This window comes from Trematomus bernacchii, unplaced genomic scaffold (genome assembly GCF_902827165.1).
Source record: "Trematomus bernacchii unplaced genomic scaffold, fTreBer1.1, whole genome shotgun sequence".
Taxonomy (NCBI): Eukaryota; Metazoa; Chordata; class Actinopteri; order Perciformes; family Nototheniidae; genus Trematomus; species Trematomus bernacchii.
The window spans coordinates 8836460-8862196 of record NW_022987477.1 but is presented as its reverse complement, the minus strand read 5'-3'; the positions used below and the strand labels follow the sequence as shown (position 1 = coordinate 8862196).

The window sequence follows — 25737 nt, the reverse complement described above, 5'->3', positions numbered from 1 at the left end:
TTGTCTATGGACCCATGAGATTGGAAGTGAAATGAGTACAGCCTTATGCCTACAAAGGATAGAAATAGACTGAGAAAAAGTGGGGGATACAGACACTAAGAAAGGAAGTGATGGTAGCATAATTTGCACAGACAAAAGAAAACCTGGCTGTTGCTTTAAACCAGGGGTCGGCAACCCCTGGCACGTGTGCCACCATTGGCACGCGGCACCGTAACCAGTGGCACACTAGGAATAAGTGGAATAAGTGTGCAAAATATTTACATTTTATTTTCGGATCCTGAACGAGACCGCCGCCAGAGCGCGTCTCCCCGTTACCTGCAGAAGGAAGTCATGCACGCAACGCAGCCCCGCTCTCTTTAACTCCAGGCGACTTTCTGCCACTTTCCTCCGTAGTGCAGTGCTGATCGTTTCACCACAGAGGAAAGCACTTCACAAATTGCAGTACCCATAAGGAACCGTACAAATGCCGCAGTTCTTGCATAGCTGTGTTTTTAGTTGAAAGCCCAGTGTTGATCTGCTCATCTCTCATCGTAATAACATGCTACACAGGGGCGAACTGGCCATGTGTGTTCTGGAGAATCACAGAACGGACGATCGTCCTTATTATTATGCTGTTTAAACCAATTATTTTAATTTGTTTGTTAAATTCGGCATCATGTAAGTTAGGGATGCTCCGATCGATCGGCCACCGATCGATATCGGCCGATACTCACTCTCTGCCGATCGATCGGTGCTCTCTAAAAATGCCGATCGTGAGAGCCGATCGCATGACGTAAAATACATGACACTTTTCTCTGTGCGCGGCAAAACAAGCTCGCCAAAATGGCTTCACCAGTCTGGCAGTATTTTAAGGTGTCCGAAAATGACAATAAAATAGCGGTATGCAACGTGTGTGAAGCAGAAATCCTGCAGCTCCACCCGCTGCGACGGACCGGTCAGCGGAGCAAAACACACAAGAGTTAGACCTAACACACTTAGCTATTTTATCTACCTCTGGAACAAGCTAAACTAGTTATACATATGTTTATTCTTCACTGTCGGGTCAGTCATTACTGGATCAGTGAGCTGCATGAGATACTGACAGGCTGTCAGGAGAGAGAGAGAGAGAGGGGGAGAGAGGAGAGAGAGAGAGGGGGGGAGAGAGAAAAAGAGAGCGCTTCCGCTAATTTCTCCCGTGTTATTATCCAAAGTTAATGTAAACTTGAATAATGTACTTCATTTGAATGTAATAATTATGTTGGTTGTTGTTTGTGGAAGCTCCAGTGAATGAGCCCCATTAACTGAGTTTTAAACATCACTTTAAATGGAAGATACCCATAGGCCCCGTCCACTCGATCGGATCGGCGATCGATGATCGGCGATCGGACCATCCCTAATGTAAGTTGCGCTGACAGGTCCACACACTGCTTCCCCGCAGCGAGGCTCCCCCCGCCCTCCTGTTGACAGTTCACGAGCGTCGAGCTATATAAATAGTAAACACAGAAAATTAACATTTTGTCAATTTATGGGTGTGTACTGATGGACCAACATAATCTAGGGTTACCAATTAATGTCCTATGGCGGTAATTGTTGAACAGTAACACCATAGATGTAACAAAGTTGTATTTATCATATTTCTTTCCAATACCATGAAGAGGGGGGGAAAAATGAAGTTTTGGACAATCTGTGCATTTTTCTTATCTAGGTCCATGCAACACTAAGCAAGTCGTTTTCCTTTGCTATATCCTCTGGTCCTCCTGAGAGATTCTGAGGTGTTTCCTTACCAGTAAGCATAAATCCCTCCATAGTGCTCTGCATCTGCCACTGGGTCTCCTCTCAGTTGGACCTGTTGAGGTTTGTCCAAGCTACATCCTAATGTGAAAGCTACTCCTCGTCTCTCCAAAGGTTGAGTCCAGAAATCTGAAAATCCAACTCTGTTTGGCTGCAGTGAAATTATTTTAATCGCTACCCAAAGATCATTAAAATTGTCCCATAAAGGCACAAAAGCAGTTGCTTTTGTGCACGGTCAGTAAACAGCTTCTTTATCCAGGATCATACCATCTGCAGTGTTAAATCACAGATGGTTTGGTGTCATGTTTGTCTTGTTAGCGCAACCATTTTGCATCAACAAAGATAATATCAATGCTCAGATGTGTAGAGAGTCAGTTAAATACACTGAACAGGGATTCAAAAAGTTCATTAGGGAAAATGTTATGTTTCCATTTATTTAAATTATTGTTCCATTATTCAAACTTTGGTAACTTAAAAAAAAAAGTTCTGACTTTTTTCACTTTCAAGCCACATAGTAGGATGACAAGGAAGTGAGAGCTGTTGCAGTTACAGTATAGGAGGAGAGTTGTGTCGGGTCAGTGGACAACAGTGGAACATTTCCCTGATCTTCATCACCCATGACAGTATTTGTGCCTGTTGTCCCTGGAGGCTGCTTTGAGGTTGTCAGAAAACTTTGTGCGTGCCTGACTCATTACTACTCACTTTCCTTGTTTTGTGTACAGTACATTTAGATATGTCTATTTGCAGGTTGCAAGTTGCAAGACTCAACATTACTGTCCATTTTACCGTGCGAACGAGGAATAAATATGTACTCTGCCGGGTTCACTTTGACACTTACATAAGCTGTGAATGTGATTATGACAGCAATATCTCAGTGGTGTCTGTTGTGTGTTTTTTTCCCAGCCTGATGGCAGTGTTAAGCTCCCTCTAGGCTAGAGTGTTTATCTCACTGGTGTCTCGGCTTTGGTGTCTGGACTTCACCCAAAGCGAGGCCCCGCTGTCCGGGCAACCCTGCCCCGGCTAACTCCGGCTATTGACCTCATTTAAAAGCCAGGCAGGCTGTGTAGCTGTCCCTCTGAGCAGAGTCTCTGTCATCCAGCTCTCCTTTGTGTCTCTTTGTGTCTCAGAGTCAGGGTAATGCACAAGCCTGAAATTGCAGTCTGAGCCAGACCCAGCGCCAATTTATTCAGCCCAGTCCATGCCCAAAAGCTAAACATTGTTTTAGCATGAAGCCAGCCCCGAATCAAAGATATTGACGTCAAACTCATCCTTCTTATTTTTCTGTATCTTTTGCTCTCTCATACAAAGCAACTATCACTTTCAAGGCATTCTGCTCTAACTGAATCATTTATCAAAAATCAAGTGATTAGTGAGGGAAATGTTTATTGTGCCCTCTAAATTCTCATTGACGGTCAACTAATTATAGACATTGTACACATTTTTTTCTCCATATTGTAAACCTAAGGCAGTTGTCTTCATGAAACAGCTATTGCATGTCCATTGAGTCTGAAAAGAGCGATTTCACTTGTGTTGCTGAAATTCTGGCAATTCTTCCTTTCATTAAATGATGGGAGTTTTATTTATCATTTAGGGTTCAATTGTAATATTTATAGTTTAGGCTCTAACCTGGCCTGAATCAAGCTTATTGGATCCCATTTTGTAACATTTATTTAGCAAAAATAGTTTCCAAAGGTTCATCCAAATTCAAAAGAAACAAGATCTTGAATTCATCAAAAGTTGGAAGTGCTAATGAATAAAATGTGAAGTCAGAGGGAATTTAAACCCCCATTAGGCTGGAACAGTTAGGAGTCAAGTAAAAACGACAAGACACCAGTCAAGACAGCCCATATTTGAGTCCTTAACATTTCCCTGAAGCTTACACATCCTTGAATTGCACCTTCATCCTTGAGCTTCATAAGGCCCTCTATGCCAGGTTAACGCCACATTTTGAGATATCCCTGGTGGTTAGACTTGACAAAGTTTCTCCAGAACTATAGAAGACATTATACAATGTTCATTATACATTGTTTAACACATTGTTTAGAACAGCCGTGTTTCTGTCTAATTTACATGATGCCTTCATACACATCTGAGCTGGTGGTTTACAGCTCACTGCACATACTGTACATGCATAAAAACACAACTGTACTGCAAATACAATGAGACAATCGCCCTGTGGCCAAGTCTTCTCCTTCTTACCTTCTTTCTGTGCAACCTATCTGTAATTATTGGACGATGAACTATCCTCTGGGTTAACGTAGCACTCTGTAGGATCATTACGAGTATCTACAGAGGCCTATTAGCAGTTGATTAGGCACTGGGCTGGACCGGAATTGCGTGGGTTTATTTCAAAGAGAGGGAGAGCTCTAATTAGCCGGCAGAATCGAGCTGGTTCCTGGTTTCCTGGTCAGGTGGAAGACAACCAGCCTCTGCATCAATTAGTGCTACTTGCAGAGTTGTTTTTTTATTCCCCCGCTTCATGTTACAGAAAGGTGATGGAGGAGAACTGCAGTGTTTGATGTCGGAGGAAGAGTATGTGGAGTGTGTACATTTGTGTGCAGGAATTGCAAGGATTCATTAAATGATGTAAAGAAGATATGCAGTTAAAAGTTGATGTCCTCATGCACATTGACCCCTTAGCACCAGAGTTTTTAATGTATGATGCCCAAATCATAGCCATTCATACTTTTTTTACATTTTTATTTTATTATCTATTCAAATATATCCACTCAGGATTCAAAAAAGTGGTTAATATTTGCTGAACACCCCTAGTTATTAAAAAAAATATTAAAATTAAAGGTGGGGTAGGTAATTTTGGAGAAACCAGCTCGAGTGCGCTAAAATTTGAAAATACACAGCCGGAAAAAATCTGCCACTTCCTTACAGAGCCCCTCCTCCAACACACACGAACGCGCACAATGACCAATGAGGGCACGGGATAAGTCTGTGCACAGATGGAAGGCTGACAAGCAGGTAGGCCATCCAGTTATTTTAGCTGGGCCGGCTAAAATGATTGGTCGTGCTTTTTACAGTACTACGGCTTCCACAGATGACATTTTTTTATGGATTTTTTGTCAAAGCACTTAAGATATTCATTGCTATCGGGATGTTAAGAGCATTCCATGGAATATAACAAAAAGTGTATCTCGAGCCGGTTTCTCAAACTTACCTACCCCACCTTTAATGTTATTAAAAAATAGCAAAATAAGAGCAAATGTGTTTTTTTTTTGTCTGACCTTGATTTTTAAATAACAACCCTGAGTTCTTCATTTTCAAAAATGACACTTTAACAACCTGAATACATTTGTCTCCATTAGAGAAAACCAAAATACTTTTTTTTAAGAAGATCCCCTTTTATAGTCAAATTGGGGGTTATCCACTAGTTTCATACTCTTTTTTAGGAGACTAAAAAGACACACGATATGAAACCCACACATGGGCACGTAAAAGGGCCATAGGACAAAACAATCTACAAATTATAAAAATGTGTGAAATTGGTAATGCCACTATCTTCAATCTTAGTGTAATATTTCACCTAATGCCTATGTCGCAGTGGTCGGGACAGATCATCCAAGAGTTGTTGATTGAGTTTGAGGTCAGAGTTCTGCAGGCCAGTCGAGTTCTTCCACATAAAACTTGGAAAACCATTTATATGGACCTGGCTTTGTGGATGTGAGAATCGTCATGTTGAAACAGCTAAGCCTTCCTCTAACTGCTGCCCCTGGGAGAAAGAGAAATCAAAGGGGTCATGGGGTAATTTACAGGTTAGGAAAAAGGGACATTTATATGATTTTCGATACTAGACCCTATTAACATTTTCAAATCGAGCAACCTGGTAGAGGAACAATCACCTATTTGGTTCCATTTCTCAGAACTCATAAACATCTGTGACAATGGGGGTTGCAAGTAGATATTGATTTATTTCAAGGGTTCATGATTGGTAACAATTGATCTTTTATGTTAAGCCCCTTAACAGGATAAAAGATTGCTGTAGCATTACAAATTCCATTCAGCTCAAAACATGATAAATAGCTCCAGCCATACAGCCAACAACTATACTCATACTTTGGGCCATATGGTATTCAAATGAACTTCCCTTGGGTCATTGCTGAGATGTCTTCTGTTTATTGCTTCAATATGAGTTTAATTGACATTAGGTCGTTATTAAATTACAAATTGATCACAACCACGCTACAAACACCACTGATGTAAGATGATGCTGGCACACGAGTCAGAGAGAGAGAGGGAGGAGAGAGGGAGGGAGTGTGTGTTATATCTATTTTTGAGTCCTGTGGCCCTTTTATTAGTGCTGTGTCGCAGGTAGACCATGCTGGCCTGACAGCGTGACGCACTCCGATAAAAAGGCTCTCGCTCGCGGTCACACACATGTCACCATGGCAATTAGTATGTCACAGTGCGTGTGATTGACAGCTGCCACAGCTGGCAAGTAAACAACAGTGAGTAGTGCTGGTAGGAGGACCTGGGGCAATGGAGACACACAGTATAAGAATAAATTAGGTATATTTTGTGTATGTATTTATCTCTGAATTCACAGGTAAGTGACATAAACATCAAGAGACATTTTCTTTTTTCATTCATTTCTTTTTTTTATTATTGAGGTTAATTATCACTCGTTTTTTATAGCGCAAATATTTCATGCAACCATTGTGGATCTTTTTGCAAACAGGAATTATAAATGCTGTACAGTAAAACACAGTATTCTTTATATAGCCTTACTCTCAGTATATGTGATGTTATTTCTCTGCTCTGACAGCACTTTTGAAGCATTAAGTTAAGGAAAGAACAATATGGCTCCCCGAGAGGCTTGCTATGAATAGAACATAATCAAACACAATATATAGCATATGCTTTGTGCATAGAAGTAGGTCACTGTCTAAATGTGCTCTGTGAACTGTATGTTGCCTTGTAACAGATGTATATATTATATATTGGAGAATATCGTAGTCATATATTGACCATGACATCATTGGTAATCAGCCAATTATGATCTCAATTGATCATTTATTTTAAAACAGTTACCCCGTTTTGTCTTGTTTTATCTGACCAAACATAAACCCAATATTTCAATTACTGTCACATATATGGGAAGAAAGAGCAGAAAATCCCCTCATTCAGAAGCAAGGATTCTGAATTTTGCCTGAAAAAAGCTAAATATCTAAATATTTGCCCATTTACTCACTTTCTGTTGACTAATCAGCTAGTTGTTTTGGCTCTAAAGTTTAGTTTATGTATCTATAGGTCTGAGACAATATGATGTTGCTACACAGGGACTTAAAGAAAATATAGTTTGTATCATACATTTCCAAACTCATACATTTTTATGGAAATTTGAAATGTTTACACACATCATTTTACATGCATTGCCATTTTCTTTACATTTCTTGTTGATCAGTTGATTTGTTTCTATAAACAAAGCAGTGAACCACTTGAAACGTTCTTCATAGTCCTACTAGTGGTAGCAAATATACATTGGCACCTTTAAGTTTTCCTTATTAAACGATAAAGAGTATATATATTTTTTTTTTCATATTTGTGAAATATTTGTTTAAATTTCAGATCTTGCAAAATAAATAAATTATAAAAAATGTTTACTACTCAGCTCCGGTTTAGAGACCTTTTACACATCTGGGCCAAAAGCTGCGTTTCATGGCCCTTCTGGCTTCTTTCCGGACCACTCCCATCACATGTGACTTATGGCAGGCTGCTGGGAGGCAGGTTCCCCCCCGTTCAACACTCTCCACATCAATCACCGCTGCAGGCAGAAGGGATGCACTGCCATGGCTATTCCTGGCTCTCCCTGTCACACACACATGAACAAATAAGCATACGCACCCACCTGTCTCTGGCTTTTTCTCCATGTGTCTGTGAGGTGGGCATATTCACAGTGGCAGGCAGTAGCTGCAGCACGCTCCACCTGTCCTGAGGAGACGACTGTTGGCCAATCAGAGATGAAGTCACGTTGCCCCACGGGACTCATCTAAAACTGTGCCAGGCAGATTTTTATGAACGGATTCACAGATCAACAAAATGACAAATATGGTGGCCCATTTATCTTGCAAGTATCCAATGTTGTTCACAGAAAGGCTGGTTTACCAATATCATAGTTACCTTCTAATACATCCCGACTGGCCGCGTAGGTTAACATGTCGAAGCTGTTAAAAACACACACTAAAACGTACTGAACATAAGTTTGGATTGCTCACCAACTATTTACAGCTTGAGCATATAGTAGATTATTGATGGTTTTAATCTATAGAGTACCAAGATACAGGAAAAAAGGAGCAAACACATCATTGACATACAGTATTATCTTCATACACAGTTTATGTGACAAACGTTTACCTATTTCCACAATCAGCAAACAGTTAGCCACTTTAGCATTCATTTGAAGTCATGTTTCTAGAATGTAAGTCCATTTTTTACTCAGTTTCAATCACCACCATTACCTGGGGAAATATATGCATGTTAAACTGCCTAATAATACTCCATTGTGTTCACCATCTTTTAGAGCTACTGTCACCCAATCCATAGTCTGTTGCCCAATTGTCATTGTCAATGTGTTGAAAGGGTAGCTTAAAAGAAACCAACATGTTTTTTCCCAAAGTCTTGCTGGTGTAATACACATTTGGAGTGTGAATGTGCAGTGGCAAATTACTATACAGGTTTACGATGTTAAGAACACAAGAACCCATTTCAAACTGTCACCACTGCAACAAGTAGCCGTGTTCAACACAAGAATGTAGTGCCACTTTAAATGCTTTGTGCTCTTCAGTGGAATCTGTTGAAGGACCACGTTTGCTGAATTGTAACCTGTTAATTACTTTGTGCTTTTGAGCCCTGGCCGGCCCCTCCAAGGCTTTAACTGGGGGGAACTCAGGTCCTTGAGAGACAGTCAGAAATAGTTTCCTCTAAAGACTTCCAGATCCCTGTGAAGAGCATCACAGTGACTGAAGCTCCATTTAGACGCTGCCACTGGCCCTGCCTCTCACAGTCAGGTCACAAGCACTTCATAGCGTGTCAAGTGTCGGCAGAAGTACCGTTGCTATTCTGGGCCCCTCGTCTTTTCTTGTGACTCATAAGTCATTATCATCTCTGGCTGTTATGTCGTTTTTTAAGGGAGAGAGCGAGAGCAAGAAAAAACAACATTGAGCTTTATGCAATGACCCAAATGTGTCCATACAAGAGAAGATGGAATCTCATTCCAACAAGAAATAGAATTAATAGTTCTCCTTTAATCATGCAAATAAGTCTGTTCCTAATTAAGATATTAATTATATCTTGTAATTTGGCAAACGGCACAGAAAGTCTGCCAAGGATGCCCCCTGACGCCCCTCGTGTTTTTCTCAGCAGCCCTCAGTCTGTTTCCTATCAGACTTTCAATCAAATGGAAGCGGCTTTACTAATTTAATATTGAGTGTGGAGAAGGCACGATGAGACAGAGAGAGGAATCTCACCACTTAAATAATTAGACCCTTGTCCTTCCCACAAGACGTTTGATCCCACGTTCCAGACTTTACTTTTGGTTTAATATTGACATTTTTAATTGCTTTTATACTGGTGTTTAGTCAGTCTGCTTTATAAGATGTTGTGTTTAAAATTCTTTCAACAAACTTATTTATCATCAAGGAAATAAAAGTAAAAATGGCCTCCTATGTCCTCTCTGTGTTGCTGATGTATATGTTCTTGTCTCTTTGCAGTGTTTGCCTCACCATGGTCATGGATTTGTCTTGGACAAGTACACATGCCAGTGCAAGAAAGGATTCTTCCATCCCAACAGAGTGGCTGTCAACGGCTTTACACGTAAGTCACTGACAGATCACTCACCCTTTTCCAATCAATTTGATTTGACAAAACACTTTACATTTTCAGCTTTTCTGCAACTGTTTTCAATGAGAAAAAATGTATAAATCTCTTTCACAGTAATGATACCACAGTAACAGTACAGACAGTTTAACCCTTTATTTGAATGTGTTTCCACTAAATCATAAATAAGCTTTACTTGGATTTTGGGGGTGTTTAAGGTTTAGATATTTACTGTATGTAACTGTTTGAGCAAGAATTGGCATTTAGTGTAACAAATAACACTTGTTCTTCAGAAAGTCATACACATACTGTGAATGAAAGTGAAAACTAATTGTACAAGGTCAACTAAGATTAAACAAAACCATTAATGCACTAGGAAGTCATGAAATAATAGGTATTCATTTTGACATGCAAAGCTGAGACATGCAATCATAAATGTTGGTTTGCATGGGAAATGCATGTACACTTTTATGAGGGTTTTATTTGATGAAATCTCATTTATTTGAAGGTTTCTGCCATCACAGGTTTCAAACAACAAAGCAGGCTGTTTTGGAAGAGACAGATCGTTTCATGTCAACCTTTTTCTTCTCATTTAGAACAAATATACTGCAGCAGATGAGCTAATTTTATGAGTTTGTGCATGTGCTTCAAGGTTGTATATAAGTATCTTGGGCAGCAGCTGTAAGCAAAAAAAAACACCCTGCTCTTACAGTACATAACTTTTTATAAGCATGTTAATGAAAGGGGCATGTGTTACTGCCCTCTCTGAAAATGGAAGTAGCCTCAGTACCTGTGGAGGCTAATCAGGTTCAAGATGGGAAATATCTTTTTAATGGTAGTTAGTTTCTCCAGTTTATTCTGTCTGCTGTGAGTTAATTAAAAAAGGCTTTGCAGACACAGAACCCCAGTGGTTTTCACCTGCCCTCCATCACTCTCACATTTTCATTTCGATCCACTTTCCCTCCTGTCTCATCCCACTCAAACCTCATACAGCACAGCCCTCTTTTTCTATCTCAATTTTACCCTTTTTCCCACTCATTTCCCTCCCTCCCTCACCATCCTATTGCACCCATTTTACACCCTAAAATATAGTCCCTTCACGCACAGAAAGGCAAAAAATGATCTCCGAAGATGGAATTCTGTGCTGTGTGCTTCTGCCTGTTTGTGCTCGTGTGTGTGTGTGTGTGTGTGTGTGTGTGTGTGTGTGTGTGTGTGTGTGTGTGTGTGTGTGTGTGTGTGTGTGTGTGTGTGTGTGTGTGTGTGTGTGTGTGTGTGTGTGTGTGTGTGTGTGTGTGTGTGTGTGTGTGTGTGTGTGTGTGTGTGTGTGTGTGTGTGTGTGTGTGTGTGTGTGTGTCCAGAGAGGAGAGGCAAGCCTGTTAGCGAGGCGTAGTGCTGCAGTCTGGCCCACCGTGGGGCCAATAACAAGCCTGTTAATCCACAAGGGGACATCCTTGACACTCCTTTGCAGAGAGAGCCAGTGCAACCCTCTTCCCTTTGTCTCTCAGTGATCTTCCATTGTGTATATTGTGAGGATTTGCTGGAGTTTTGTTTGACTGTCACTCAACTGCAGGGGCAACAACCCAATGAGAAAAAGCTGAAGGATATGACTCATTGCTACGGAGATAAGTAGTCCTTTTGAAGGGATCAATGATTTGCAGAGTCATAGCTTTGAAAAATAGGCCAGTTTCTTTTTAAAGGCAAAATCCCTGCAAATCTCTGAGACAATGGCTGTTTCCAATAAAGCCTCCATAAAAGCTCTATTTAAGGCCACCATTTGTTATCTATCCAACCACATGGGTGTCTCTCAGGGGATTTCAAAGCAAACCAATAAGATGTCCACTAGCATTTTTTTGTCCCTGTTTGGTTGTTACCTTAGCTTACCCTGGAAGGAGGTTTTTTTACTTGACCACGTTTGGCACCACAGCAGCTCTTTTAGCACATACAGTATTTAATTACATTCCCGTTTAACATTTTGACCTATTTTATTTAAACATAACTTGAAGCTGAGCATATGTTTTTGCAACAACTGTACTATTATTAACCATTGAACCGTTTGCTCGTTGCTTTTTGTGTCAAATGAACAATGAATTCAAAAGCTAACTTTTTGAAGCTTTTATCCATTACTTAGGGCTATCTATTTAAAGCCTGTGTCCATTGGATTTAGCTTACAACTGTTTTAATTCATCAGTAACTTGTAGCTATGTAACTTCAACATGTCTTCTGTTCCTTATGGCTCACTCCACACTTTCTAACCAGTTTACACATTCTCAAGCTAAACACCTGTTTGCCAGGTTTTACATGAATACATATATATATTCAAGTGATCTCCTTCCCTGGGATACATGTAGCCCTAGCTAAAAATCTGTATTGGAGCACACAAAAAAGGATATCTACCTAAGGTGAATAAGCTTGATCAATGACAGGTCTGGGTTAAAGCTTTTATGAATATTTAGTCATTAAACTCCTATCTTATTTTTGACAGGGATGGGACGAAAGGGAAAAGCTGCAGAGAGCGGTCCCAATGCAGACGAGGGGTCTTCCAGCGACTGTCTGCCATGCCAGCAGGGCTGCGCATTCTGCAAGGACGACACCCCCTGCGTGGCCCGAGAGGACGGCCCCCTCCGCATGGCCGTGCTCTCCTTCCAGTGCCTCTGCATGCTCATCGTCTTCGTCAGCATGATACTCGTCTACCACTTTCGCAGGAACAAGGTATGCATCATTACACGCTCACAACATCATCCTCTTACAGAGTCTGTCATTTATTATATTAAAGCTGACATGGTTTGTGAGTGATTCATGAGATATTGTTACAGGGACTGAACTACCATTGCTACAGAGAGGCTTAAGCTTTTTTTTGTGTTATTATTCCATTATTAATGTATGGAATCCCGCCACAGAAAAGAAGAAAAATGATCCTGTAAGTCCTAATTATGCCTTACTATCTCACTATTATCATTTACTATCTCATTATTAGGACTAACTATCTCATTATTAGGACTTACTATTTCATTATTAGGACTTACTATCTCATTATTTATCATAAATAGGATTTTTTTTTTCTGTGGCACAAACGGGCCTCCATATTAATATGTTTTGACAGAGGTTGCCACTCAACAATGTTTTTCAGGGAATTTGTACTGTCATCATAAAGAGTGAAAGTTTTAAAACTCATCAGTGCAAAAGAGACACAGATTCAAATCACAATAACAAAATCATGACAGTTGTGCGTTTGATGTTTTCTGTGCCATATGGTCATCAAAGCCACTTGGATCAATAAACCAGTAAATCCCGTATGTGGGTGGTCAAAATAAAGCTTTGAAATCATTTCAAACAGCTCGGGAACTGTGGACGTCAGCAACTTGGAAAGAGACCAGTGTGTGCAAATGCATCCACTTAAGCTAATTTGATTCATACATAGGGCCACTGACCGCTTCATGCTTCACAGTTATACTAATAAGATGTTGGCATATCACTTTCCAGAGCTGAAATAATCACTAGTACTTCATTATTTTGTCCTAAAATCTTTCTTTTTTGTGGAATGTGGCAGTGAGAAATGTTGATTTAGTTCACAGGTTTGCTGACGGTGTCTTCTAATTTATTCAGAAATAATATATTCTCTTAATCAAATTTAGAGGTGAGGCCTTTCCCACATCGAAAGGTGAAACCACTTCACAAGTCAGCTAAATATTCATTAAAGCAAAGTATCAAGTCTCTACATTTAGAATGTTTGTGTTATAGTTATCTTTCTTGGTGTAAACGTCAGTTTCCCAACAGATTGCTTCAGTTTCTACCGAAAATGCAAAAACGTCATCACTGCAAATACAAATGTAACAAATAGCACTAAACAGAGTGAAATGATACTTCTGAATGTATCATTATCATGCGGGATAATGCCCTGTCTTATAGTCTGATGAGCTAAATTTACCTGAAAGTTGGTGATAGTAGCGATTCATTAACTTTCTTCTAAGTAAACTTTTGAACGAACTTATAAAATCCTCTGAGGCTCTAGATGTTACCGTCAATTAATTGGCTTAATTAAAGGCTTTGTCTTGAGCATTAGACATGTAAGGATTAGCCTGAAGATTCACCACATTCCACATTCTTGAAGACTGCCATTATCACGCAGAGTTCAACAAAGGATTGCTTCCGTTTTTAAATAAGATAAAAGTCACCCTGGGGTTTCATATCATTTAAACACTACTTGTGTAATAACCCAATCATGTTATCAAACTAAATATAAGAGATTATTTAACTTTGCGATAAAATCAAATTGGTTCATTTCCATAAACAAATGAGTTAATTTGGGTTGCAGATTTTAATATAACTTTAAAAAGATCTTACATTCGTCTGGTTCATAGATGTGGCCTGTGTTTATTTATTCTTAAAATAATTAAGCATTTTGTCAGGGTGATATTTCTGTTAAATATATTTTTCAATTGGAGCAAAGAAGGAGCCTTAAAATGTTGATCCCTCATATAAAAAGTCCTTGAGGCACAGGCTTTCATTGTTCTTTGTTCTCTTTCAAACAACAAAGCTCCCTTCCCATTTTAAATCCTGGAATATAAAGATACCCCGCTGTCAAAGACTTGTTTATACCTGCTGCAATATGAAGGGCATTTTAAGAGCTATACCACAAACTGCCCTATGTACATTTTGTAAAAAAGGGGAAAACATTCATGTGTAAAAATGTAAAGATTTTGGACAAAACAAACCTGCCTCTGTTGCATTTTAGCCTCTTTTAGCTTGTTGTCGTGGTTGCTTTAATGTATTGATTCTCAGTAGAATGTTGACTCCTATTGGTGTTGACTCCTCCAGTAATGAGCTGTTCTCAGTTAAAAAAACCTATTTAAAACTATCAAATTGTGAAAAACGGAAAGACTAACCAAGATTGTTTGGATTTATTTTATTTTGTTTCTGTTGAGTCTAAATTAATTGGTTTTATCATTACCTAATGTCCTACAGAAATGCTTTAAGTCAAGAAACGTTACAAGGATACTAATAGAGAGTGCAAAACAATAAGTCACTGAGGCTAAACAACCATACTATTGCCCTTTAGATGAGCTGTAAACATGTTTTTAGATCTATTTTGAATAGGCTTTTCAAGAGGTAAATGTGATGTTTGCTGACAAGATGTCTTTGAGCAAAGATTCTAATAATTGCATGTTTTTGATGTAGATTCATCAACCAATTAACTAAATCGCTGCTGGTTCCATTTATTATTTATTAACTTCACCACACTTCACATAGCATCAAACCAGAAAAGGGACGAAATGAGTGTCACTCTCAGTGTCATATTCCCAACAGTGTCAATCGGAGCCAAAGGTTATTAATCCCTGTGACTACTGAAGAGTCTTTATCCTGAAATGTAAATGTTGCTCAATGTACAGTATGCTGGCAGGCTAAATAATACACCGTTTTTTAACACAGTAACAGTACATAGTAAGGAAATAGTACTACAACATTGTATTGACAGGTTGTTGCCCCATACCTAAGTGGCCAAAAGTCAGTTAGTGTGGTTAATGATTGGTGTCATTTCTTTTTTCGCAGAGTATCAGAGCATCAGGTCTAGTCCTACTGGAGGCCATTCTGTGTGGAACTCTGCTTCTCTACTTTCCGGTAAGCCCGTGCTCGATTCCTGACATGTTTGCTGATAAACCTCATGCCATGCTCCTTTGTGCTGAAAACAAAATGTTCTTCTTGACTGGAGCTTGGCATTCAGTTTGACCTTCAGTTTGCGCTGTCGCTCATTCCTCTAAAACTGAACAAAGTTTCATTTCTCAGTCAGTGGCACAGAGCAGAACTGTTTTCCGTGTCGGATAGCACAAACCTCACTCCATAAATCATACAAGTTTAGTTTTGTTGACAGCCACATGGAGCTGCGATAAGCATGGTTTTCACAGCCTAGGTATGATAAACACTGGCAGAGACAAACATCCCAGGGCTTGTTGGTGACCTCCTGCTGACTGTACACAGAGCGGGCCAATGAACAACAGCATGTCAACATTAACATCTGTTGACCAGCCAAGCTGTGCTGCTTCATACAGACTGCGCTCATTTAGACCATTATACAGAATAAACTCAAATACATTTTATTTAACCTTAAGAATTTAAGCCCCAGTTTTGATCTGAGACATCTTTTTCAATTTGTCTCCATCAAACTGGTCAATTTAAAAGAAAATGTATTAGTTATTATTAGATTTTGATTGACTGACTTTGCAGTTGTTAACCTTTAAACAGCCATTTCCCTTATGTGTGGTTAATCTATTTTAAAGAATCAGACTATATTTAGAGCTAAAATAATTAATCTATGTCATTTTCCAAGCAAAATGTCAAATGTGTGTATTTTATGCTTTTTGTTTGGTTTATTTATGGGTTTTTGGCTGTTGTATATTAGAAGCGATTTCACTTTTGCCTTTGGAAAATTGGAAAGCAAAATGTCCAATGAACCGATATAATTGTTGGTTGCAACCATAGTACTTTGAACATCAGACAATTGCGATGAATTTGGAAAATAAGTTGTACATGATTTATTACATTATTCGACTGCGAGACAAGATTTCTCTTAGACTCTTCTATGAAATTCTCTTTAAAATGAACAGAATGAGCGTAAAGACAATAGTCTAGTTGCTCAATACTGCATGATTATACTCATAAAACGTTCCATACTGGCGGCCTTCTAAAGTTTTGCATAGTGATAGTGTCCTACAGACAGAACAGTGGGTGTTTAAAGGTTAAAGTATAAGCAAAGAAAGTATCAAAGTATTGAATAAAGATAGTGGATGTCTTACTATAGAGCAAAAAATCAATAGAAGTAGCATTCTGAGATTTTCCCTCTTGGCATTGGTTTTGGTTGTTTCTTTTGGCCCCGTGACTTCTTGGGATAAAACCCAAATATTAAGTCTCGAGTCGAACAACTGAATTTGTCTTATGTGAGACTGAGACTTTATTTCTTTGGTGTACCAAGAATCTCATGAATATACAGTGTTATAAAGCATGTAGAGATAATAGCTTTGTCTGGTTATACACTGCATAAGTAAAAATCAATCCATTATATTTTGTCAAATAAAAAAAGCATTTACATTCTTTGCCAACTCTGAAGCACCTCATTATTCCAACAGACTCTGTACAACACCCACATACCATTGATTTACATGAATCTACCATTATGTCTTCCTCTTGGGTGCTTGGGGCATTGGCTAATTGCAATTTAGTTGCAATCATGTGCAGCTATATGCTTAGCGAAGCAATGCAGGGCAAATGTAATTTGCAACTGATTTAGAGCCAGCTAATCAATGCAATTTGCTGCGACAAGCTCCTGGAAGGTAATAATGTTTGAAGTTTGCAGACCCAAAGCAAGCTGGGACTCAGGTTATTAGTTAGTGAAGGGATGAATAGTAAATGTATCCAGCAGGTGTAGTGAAATGCTAAAAATAGATTGCTTGAAAAAAGGTAGTACAAAGAGAAATTCACTTTTTATCTTACTTTCTGAATCCTTTGAGATTATTCTTTACTTTTATGCTGAAATGGTCACTGTGAACGTTATCTCGATAAAAAAAGAAATCTCAGCCTATTCATGGGAAAAGAGCATCTTTCTGCATGGCTAGATTGATCTCCACCCTGATGCATTTCCATGTCTCCCATGCAAATCCCACAAGAGCTGTGAGGGTGAGGCGCATCACTCCCAATCTAAATATAGATTTTGAAATATTCCACCGCTGCTGCTTCTATTTTAAATAATTCCACTGTTATTAAGCAGCGAGAGATACATCTCATGGCATTCGGCTTTGTGGAGTAATGCAATACCACCCGGCCCTCTTCCCCCGCCCTTTCCTCCTGAGTGTGTCACATGCAATAACTTCAGCCCCCCGACTTTGAAATGAATAGGGAGGAGGGATGAACAGGGAGCGCAGAAGGAGAGAGGCAAAATTATGGCAGTGCCAAAGCCAGCTATTTCTGTCTGGCTGTGGATATGAGAGGGGCGGGGGGGGGGGGGGGGGGGGGGGGGGGACATGCATTTGTGATTCACAATGTGATCCCTGGATTAGCTTGCCAGCCCTGTGTTTGTCTCTTTGCAGCTTCTTATTGATGCTGCTGGGAAGGATGGGTTGGGAGTCAAGTGACAGAGTTTGGATTGCGATTGCTGCTTGTTTTAGATTGTTTCCAAATGCTGCCATCTCCTCCACTCAGGCCAGGAATACTTTTAAACAAGACGAATGAATCAGAGGGGCTGCATAGTGTGTGGCCACCCAGCCTCAACTCGTAAAAGACACTGATAGGTGCTTTAAAATAATGGAGGAAAATGCTAAAAGCAGATTAATTTAACATAATTTTCTTGTTGTTGCAAGCTTCCAATAGTTTAAAGAAGAAAAAAATGCATTTGGTTTTAAAGGCTAATGATGCAAATGTTATTCAAGCATGAAATACTATATTAGAACTTCTCATGCTCCACAATAACTGTTTTGGAAGAAAAAAATAGAAATAGTTATTTCAGCCTATGACCAAGAACGAGGTCACAATATCATAAGATTAGATCACTGCAGAAATCACCAAGTTCTTAACTGAATGTAAAACCAGTGTATGAGTCCTATTTACCCTTTACTACCTTCTTCCCATCTGTGTGTGCACCAGTGCAGCTCAGAGACACCGCTCTCCTCCTGCATGTTCTCCCCTGTGAGAAATGTCATCTGTTCTGCTGCTTATGCATTCATAAATGTTAACTCGTATGTAGAAGTGGAACAAGTGTTCAAGTTACTTTGCAGTTGACATTCCGGAGATTCATTCAAATGTGTCATACCACCTGATCTGTAAAACTACTTGCTTATAGTTAGAGAAAAAGTCTTGGGTCATGTTTGAAGAAATCAACATAAGCTGCATAACTACGGCCAAAAGGGTGGGTGGAGTGGGTCTGGAGGACGGGTTTGGACTCAGGGGGGCCGGGCACGAGGGCGAAGGCAGCGGCTGGGAGAGTCAAGGGGCTGGGCTCAAGGGCGAAAGCCGCGGCAGCGAAAGTCAGGGGGCCGGGCTCGAGGGCGAAAGCCACTTGGGAACTCAGGAGGCCGGGCACAAGGACGGGCAAGAAGGTGGCGACGGGACAGCTCCGGAGGACAGGCAGGAAGGCGCCGACGGGACAGCTCCGGAGGACGGGCAGGACCCGGTGTCGGCTGGACAGGAACCGGAGCCGGCGGGACAGGCGTAGACGGGATCCTCGACGGAACATGGGCTGGTGTCAGTGGGATCCCCGACGGAACAGGACACGGTGTCGGCGGGATAGTCACCGGTGTTGCCGGGACAGGTGTTCCTGACGAAACAAGGGCTGGTGTTGGCAGGAACCCCGGCAGAACAGGTGTCGACGGGACCTCCAACAGGACAGGACATGGTGTCGGCAGGAACTTGAGTGGGGACTAGAGAAGGGACTTGAGAAGGGACTTGAGAAGGGACTTGAGAAGGGACTTGAGAAGGGACTTGAGAAGGGACTTGAGAGGGCCGGAACGCCGACAGGACACGGGGAACTGGTGTCGGTCAGAACGCCGACAGGACACGGGGGGCTGGCGTTGGCCGGAGAGCCAGTACTGAAGCCGAAACTGGAGCCGGAAACATGGCTGCTGGGGCCAGAACTGGGGCCGGAACCATGGCTGCTGGGGCCAGAACTGGGTCCGGAACCATGGCTGCCGGGGCCAGAACTGGGGCTGGAACCATGGCTGCCGGGGCCAGAACTGGGGCTGGAACCATGGCTGCTGGGGCCAGAACTGGGGCCGGAACTGGAGCTGGAACCAAGGCCGCTTGGGCTCGGGCCGGTCGATTGGGTGCTGGGGCCGTAGCCGAAAGCTTGGCTGCTGGGGCACGGGGTTTGAGGCAGGTTGGGACTGTCTGGGGAAGTCACAAATGTCCTCAACATTTCTGGCAGTGAGCTTCCCAGCCAGGGCTTATCTGCCACTTTCCGGCGTGCATGTGAAAGAGTGGCCTCCTGAGCCTCTTTACAAGGATTGATTCTGTGAGAAGTCTTCTTCGCTGCTTTTGTGGCAGACTACAGCGCCACTTACAGGCCTGGCATATGTACTACAGCGTCTCCAGCGCTTTCGAGCGGCAGTGGCCGTGGCCCAACCCCCCATTCCCCTGATAGGTGGAAAGTTGCCCATATAGGCGGAGCTCCCCGTTTCTGACGTCAGAACAATTTCAAATCTGTATCAGCTCCGTTGCAGCCCTGTTTTTAGAGATTTGGGTATGGAGAGAAAGAGAGAGGGTTGTGTTTTCTGACACTTGGTGAGTTCCCTGACACACCGGAGACACATATTCATGTATAAAAGACGTACAAAAGTGCATTTTGCATGATAGGTCCCCTTTAACATAAACAAAACCGGGGAGCACGACAAGAACAAACTTACAAGCAGCCAGGAACATGGACAAAAACGGGCAGCTAACATGGACTTCAAAAACAGCAGGTAACATGGACAAGCATAGACGATCAGGGAACAAGGACATGAAGAGACGACGAACAGACAAGGAGCACAGGGGAAGACAAGACTAAATACACAGAAGGGTAATCACAGGACAAGACACAGCTGGGCAGGGGAGGCAGAAAGACAAGGGCAACAGGTGAACACAATCCGACACACCAGGGAAACTAAAGACAGGAAGGCAAACACAGGAAGTAGGATCAGACAAGACATAAGGAGGAAAACATTTCAAAATAAAAAGGTGGGAAAATTAAAACATAAATCCAAAACCATGACAACTTCTGCCTTACTTATTTAAGAGGCCATTTGTACATCAAGGTCATTTTAAGTTAAACAAATGACCAACACTGGGTTTTTTTCTATCTATGTAATAGTATTGACAATTATGGACATGCTAAATTGCTCAAAACTACATCATGCTATTTCCCGTTAACTCAATATTGTTAGAGCGAGAGAAGGGAATGTCAATTTTGCCAATTTTTAAGCAGTGACCTTCGAGAACTATTCCCCCGTCCTTCATCACATGTCTTTCCACCTGTCCAATCTCAGCATTGTCTTGGTGCCAGATTGGGCCAATGTGCCACCTCAGCCCATCTCAGGGATCTGTCGTGCATGGAAAACAGGCCGAGCTTCGCAGCACATCGGGGGGCTAATGAGAAACAGTATGGCCATGGGATAATGTATCCTGACCTGACAGGCCGTAGAACACAGTCTGCCAGACTTCTCTCTCCCGTGCTCTGCCTTCCATCCAAGCTGTTCTGACACTTTCAATCTGACTTAAGTGGATCTGGAGGGATGCTGTTTGCATTTCGAGCCCTCCTTTCATACCGTGCTTCTTTCTGCAGAGTGCTGTGGAGTCCTCCAAAACATAAGTAGAAATGTACTACGCAGCTATTTACGTAAACAGACAGACCAGAACAATTTGACATTGGAAAAAGAAAGATGGCATCAAGACGATGGCACGACACAGGCTATTCCCTTTCTGATAAGCAGATATGGCAAAAGTAAACACATCCTTTACTCAAGTAGAAGTACAGATACTCATGTTTAAAAATACTCTGGTAAAAGTAGAAGTACTGACTAAACTTCTTTACTCAAGTAAAAGTAAAGAAGTATGGGCTTCACCAAGTGTTTTAAAGAGTAACTGACCTCCCTTTACATTAATAGAACAATAATGTCATTGTTAGCTAATGACTGTTTCAATGCTGAACAACGGCAACATGACAACGTTTTCATTGGTCCCTCTTCTTTAGAGAAGACCTGGAAATGATGGATACACGGATCGTGTTAAAATCAATAGGCACGCACTGACTCTAAATAATAATGATCGCGCCACCAAGCACAGATTAAAACTAAAGTAACAATCCTGTTTTTAATGTAAGAAGTAAAAGTACAGGTATTTGACTTAAAAATGTAAGAAGTAAAAGTAAAAAGTCATCAGAAAAATAAGTAGTGGAGTAAAGTACTGATACCAGAAAAATGTACTTAAGTACAGTAACGAAGTATTTGTACTCCACTACTTCCCACCTCTGATCTGGAGGGATGCTGTTTGCATTTCGAGCCCTCCTTTCATACCGTGCTTCTTTCTGCAGAGTGCTGTGGAGTCCTCCAAAACATAAGTTGAAATGTACTACGCAGCGTTCTATTTACGTAAACGGACAAACCAGAAAAATTAGACATTGGAAAAGAAAGATGGCTTCAAGACATGATGGAACTACACAGGCTATGAGTCCCGTTATGCCCAAGCAAGATGGGAAATAACTCTAAGGATCAAACTGGTGATGAGGAGGGGAGGGAATTGTGGGATCTGAGCGTCAGCCATCTCTGGTCTTGCGAGTGCAGAGTGTGAGCTGGATGCAATTTACACCGGGCCCACCTCAGGGAGCAGAAGAAAGCATTACCTCCCTCCAGAAAGCTACCCTTCCCATGTGGCGCTGGGTGTCGGATTTCATATAAAAATGGATCCATTGCTATTATAACACCCCACCCCCTCCTCCCATTGTCTCATACTGAAGGTGTTTTGCAGATTAGGAAAAAAGAAGAAAGAGACGATTGGAAAGATGATGACCAGAGAAAGTGGGGCGAAGGCAGACTGGATGTCTGTCACTCTTTCATGTCAAAACATTTGAAATAGCACAAAAGCTTTGTTGTGACAGAATGATTCCTGAGGCTGATCCATTCCATTCTCTTCTCAGATGGAGAAAGTCACGCTAAATGGCTGAAAGTCATTTTTCCTCCCTTTAGCTGGTAGCCGTTTCCAAAGAAACTGTGGTAACAAAAGATTAAAATTCAGCGGCGTCTGTTCTTCAGACTGGAACTGGCTAACGTGTTCAGTGTGAGTCACTTTAATATCTGCAAACTGATGTGTTTATACTGCATCATTGACAGATGACTAATAAATTATATTTTATTTTAGCATTTTCATTTTCAGTAAGTGCTCCATTAGTACGAGGTTGCTCTTTCAGCCGTCATAGCTGCCAATCACAATAATAATTCAGTGGTTCAAATCATAATTGAGAATTCCTGCTAAGTCTAACAGAGGCACAACTAAGAGGCAGTAAAACCATTTGCATCAGCATTTTCACATTCATTTAGAGATATTATCAAAATTAATAAACATTTCTGAGTGGATTGGCCGCCACAAATCACCAAAGTCTGTTACAGTTTTATTTTGTCCATTAAATGTGATTTGGTGGCAAAAAGGACATTTGCTCGACACAAGGACAACAGGAAGATTAAACTAGGAAACTAAAGTGAAAGAGTGATTACATGTCATCTTTGTAGCAGAACATTGAACTTTTATAGGAAAATGTGATCTTAATTAGGATATTTTAGGGATTATTTGACGTTTAATGTCAACTACACTGTTTAATATAACTCTTATCACGCAGACCAAGTCAAAGTGTACTGGTGACCATATGGGAGCATTTCAGTTAGTGAAGGCCAAAATCAGAGCTGAAAAGAGGTGTGAACATGGACATATCCAGGTCAAAGTTGTGAGAGATATTGTGATGTGATATTTGATTAAGATTGAGTTCACAGCTTTTAATACCTTCCTGTTGTCACCAAGCAGTTGCCTAGCAGTTGTGATATACATAATATGCATCAAGTTTAATGTTTGGTCATATTAATTTAGGTATATATAAGTAGATAGGAAATGTTTTAAGAAATACTAAACAATAATATGTATATGTTGTGTTTTCAAATTGTTATACTGCCCTCAAGTGGCCAAAAAAAAAAAGAATGCTGCTATAAGTACAAATAGAAAAAATATGTGAATTATTTTAAAAGGATAGAACGTTGTGTTTGCACTGCTATAAAAAATATATGTCTTTCAATGGTTAGGCTTCGACATAAAGAAAATGTATATTGAAATCCAGAAGACAGTCATACTGTTGTTCACACACCCCTCCATTTTTTTCCAAGTAACTGATGCTGACTTGTTCCTATCATTTCTGCATGACTGCCGAGACGACATAGTGCATGAGACCTATTTTCTCTCTGCTTCCTCCTTCCCATCTGTGTGTGCACCAGCACCTGTGCAGCTCAGAGACACCTCTCTCTCCCTGCATGTTCTCCCCTGTGAGAAATGTCACGCCTCCTGCTCTGCTGCTTACAGTATGCATTCATAAATATTAACTCATATGAAGTAGAAGTAGTCTTTCTTCTGTGTTGGTTTGCGGTGCACTTCCAAGAAATTACTTGTTACTCAGACTTTCATTGAAATGTATTCAAATTTGTCCTGACACCTGACCTGTAAAACCATTTTTTAAGAGGTTAGAGGACTATCATGGTTATACTATTTGAAGAAACAAATAGCTGATGGCAGGAAGTAGAATGTAACAATGGTCTTAACGTTACAAAGGTTCAGAGTAATTCACGCCCCAATAATCTAGCCTGACCTCCACAGAAGGTGTGCGGTTCTATATCTGTAATTTATTTCTGCCTCACTACCGCAATATGTCAATTTAAGCATTAGAAAAAATGTCCAACACTTGCTTTTTTCTGAAAAGGTAGGACTGTGTTACTGTATACCTTATACTCAATTTGTAATTCTTATTTTTTGTTTGTGTTTTAACATTGGCAACTGCATATCCATGATTTCTGAATGATTATCAGAGAAAATATGTAAATCAGAATCAGAATCAGAATCAGAATACCTTTATTAGTCCCACAGAGGGGACATTTTCATCGTTACAGCAGGAAAGAGCCACAGACAGCTTAATGTTACATATGTTAAAAAAAGTACTAAGTTATGATATAATAAAAATAAAAATATTACTATATAAAATAGTAATATCTCTACAAAGGCTATGGAAGACATAATTACAAAATGTATCTGAAAAAACGATAACATTGTAAATCGTTGGCACATAGGCCTATAACTTGCAAAACACAGGTTTTCAGAAGGAAAAATGAAGCATATTTCTCGAAATGCCTATCAATTACACTTATATGGTAGCGAAAGTATATCATAATAACAAGTTTCACACTTCAATTTGTCAAAAACTCACATTTTTAATGGTAACCAACTCAAAAAACCTCCTTTGGTTTCCAGTGCTGTTTGTGAAGGAAGAGAATGAGACCTAGAGTATATTGGAAAACAGATCACAGGTATTCTATTCTCCACTGAGTGTGGAAAACTAATTTCACGGCATTGAAGGAGAGGTCTGACATCCTACTGTATGTAATCAATACCCTGTGGGACCCTGACCTTCATGGTAAAGGGGATAAATCCATGAAGCTCTCCCCCTCTGCACTGACCCCTGTGCACACATACATTTGCATTTAAACTCTCTACACTTTACAAGTTAATTACACACTGCTGCTCACACTGCATTAGTACAAAAAAATAATCTACCAGTCTTTATATAAGTGTTATTTGAATATCTCCTGTTTACCCTACAGCGAGAGCTAATTATCAAAAGCAGCCCAGCACAAAATTATTTATGTGTGCTATGTTGTGCGTCCAGTTGGGCGTCATATTTTGGTTCTGGGTGTGTTACTATTCTCACATAAAGCCTTTGGCCACTGCAGGCCAGACATTTAAGTTAAGTGCTTACATAGTTACAAAACACATTTATGGGGTAAACCTGGCTGATATGTGATATCTATATTCAAGTCACTCTTCAAAGGCATTCATGGTGCTGGGCAAATTAAAAGTGACAGAGGTGGCTGTGTGAAGAATGGAAATGAGCACTTTAGAGATTAGTTTCGTCTGCAGGGATGAAATCTACACAATTACACTACCAAAACTCCTTTCGCCTTACAAACCATCTTTTTTACTACTGCTTCAACTTTAGAAATGACTGTCCTATTTTTCATTTCGCTTGGTAGATGGGTGTAGTATGAAAAGGATAACGCCATTTATTTGGAGCAGATATGCATTATTGTTCACTTTGGTACTGTTTTTGACATTCTAATATAGGCTGGGATTGCACACTGTACATGACTCCCATCTCACAGGAAGAAATGGCGGCTAGCACTTATTGTGCTAACACCGCTAACAGTCCAAACAACGAGAATCAACATGACAACTTTACTGTGTTTAACTGTGGGGGAACCTGGGGGTAGACGTCCTGACCCTCACCCCAGTATGAGCGCAGTATAGTGAATATTAGCTAGCCAGTGGGGTCAGTTCAAGAACAGCCTTCAATTGTGCAAATAGACGTTTGTCGTAAACATTTAC

The 25737-nt window shown here is 40.5% G+C and overlaps 1 protein-coding gene across 1 annotated transcript in view; it reads left to right on the top strand.

The window, feature by feature from the left end:
- The window catches only part of gpr158a (G protein-coupled receptor 158a), a 64771-nt gene that overhangs the window by 23739 nt on the left and 15295 nt on the right, over positions 1–25737 (top strand). The window contains 3 exon segments of the mRNA XM_034149334.1: positions 9489–9591; positions 12077–12303; positions 15142–15210. Coding sequence (XP_034005225.1) covers positions 9489–9591; positions 12077–12303; positions 15142–15210 — 399 coding nt within the window.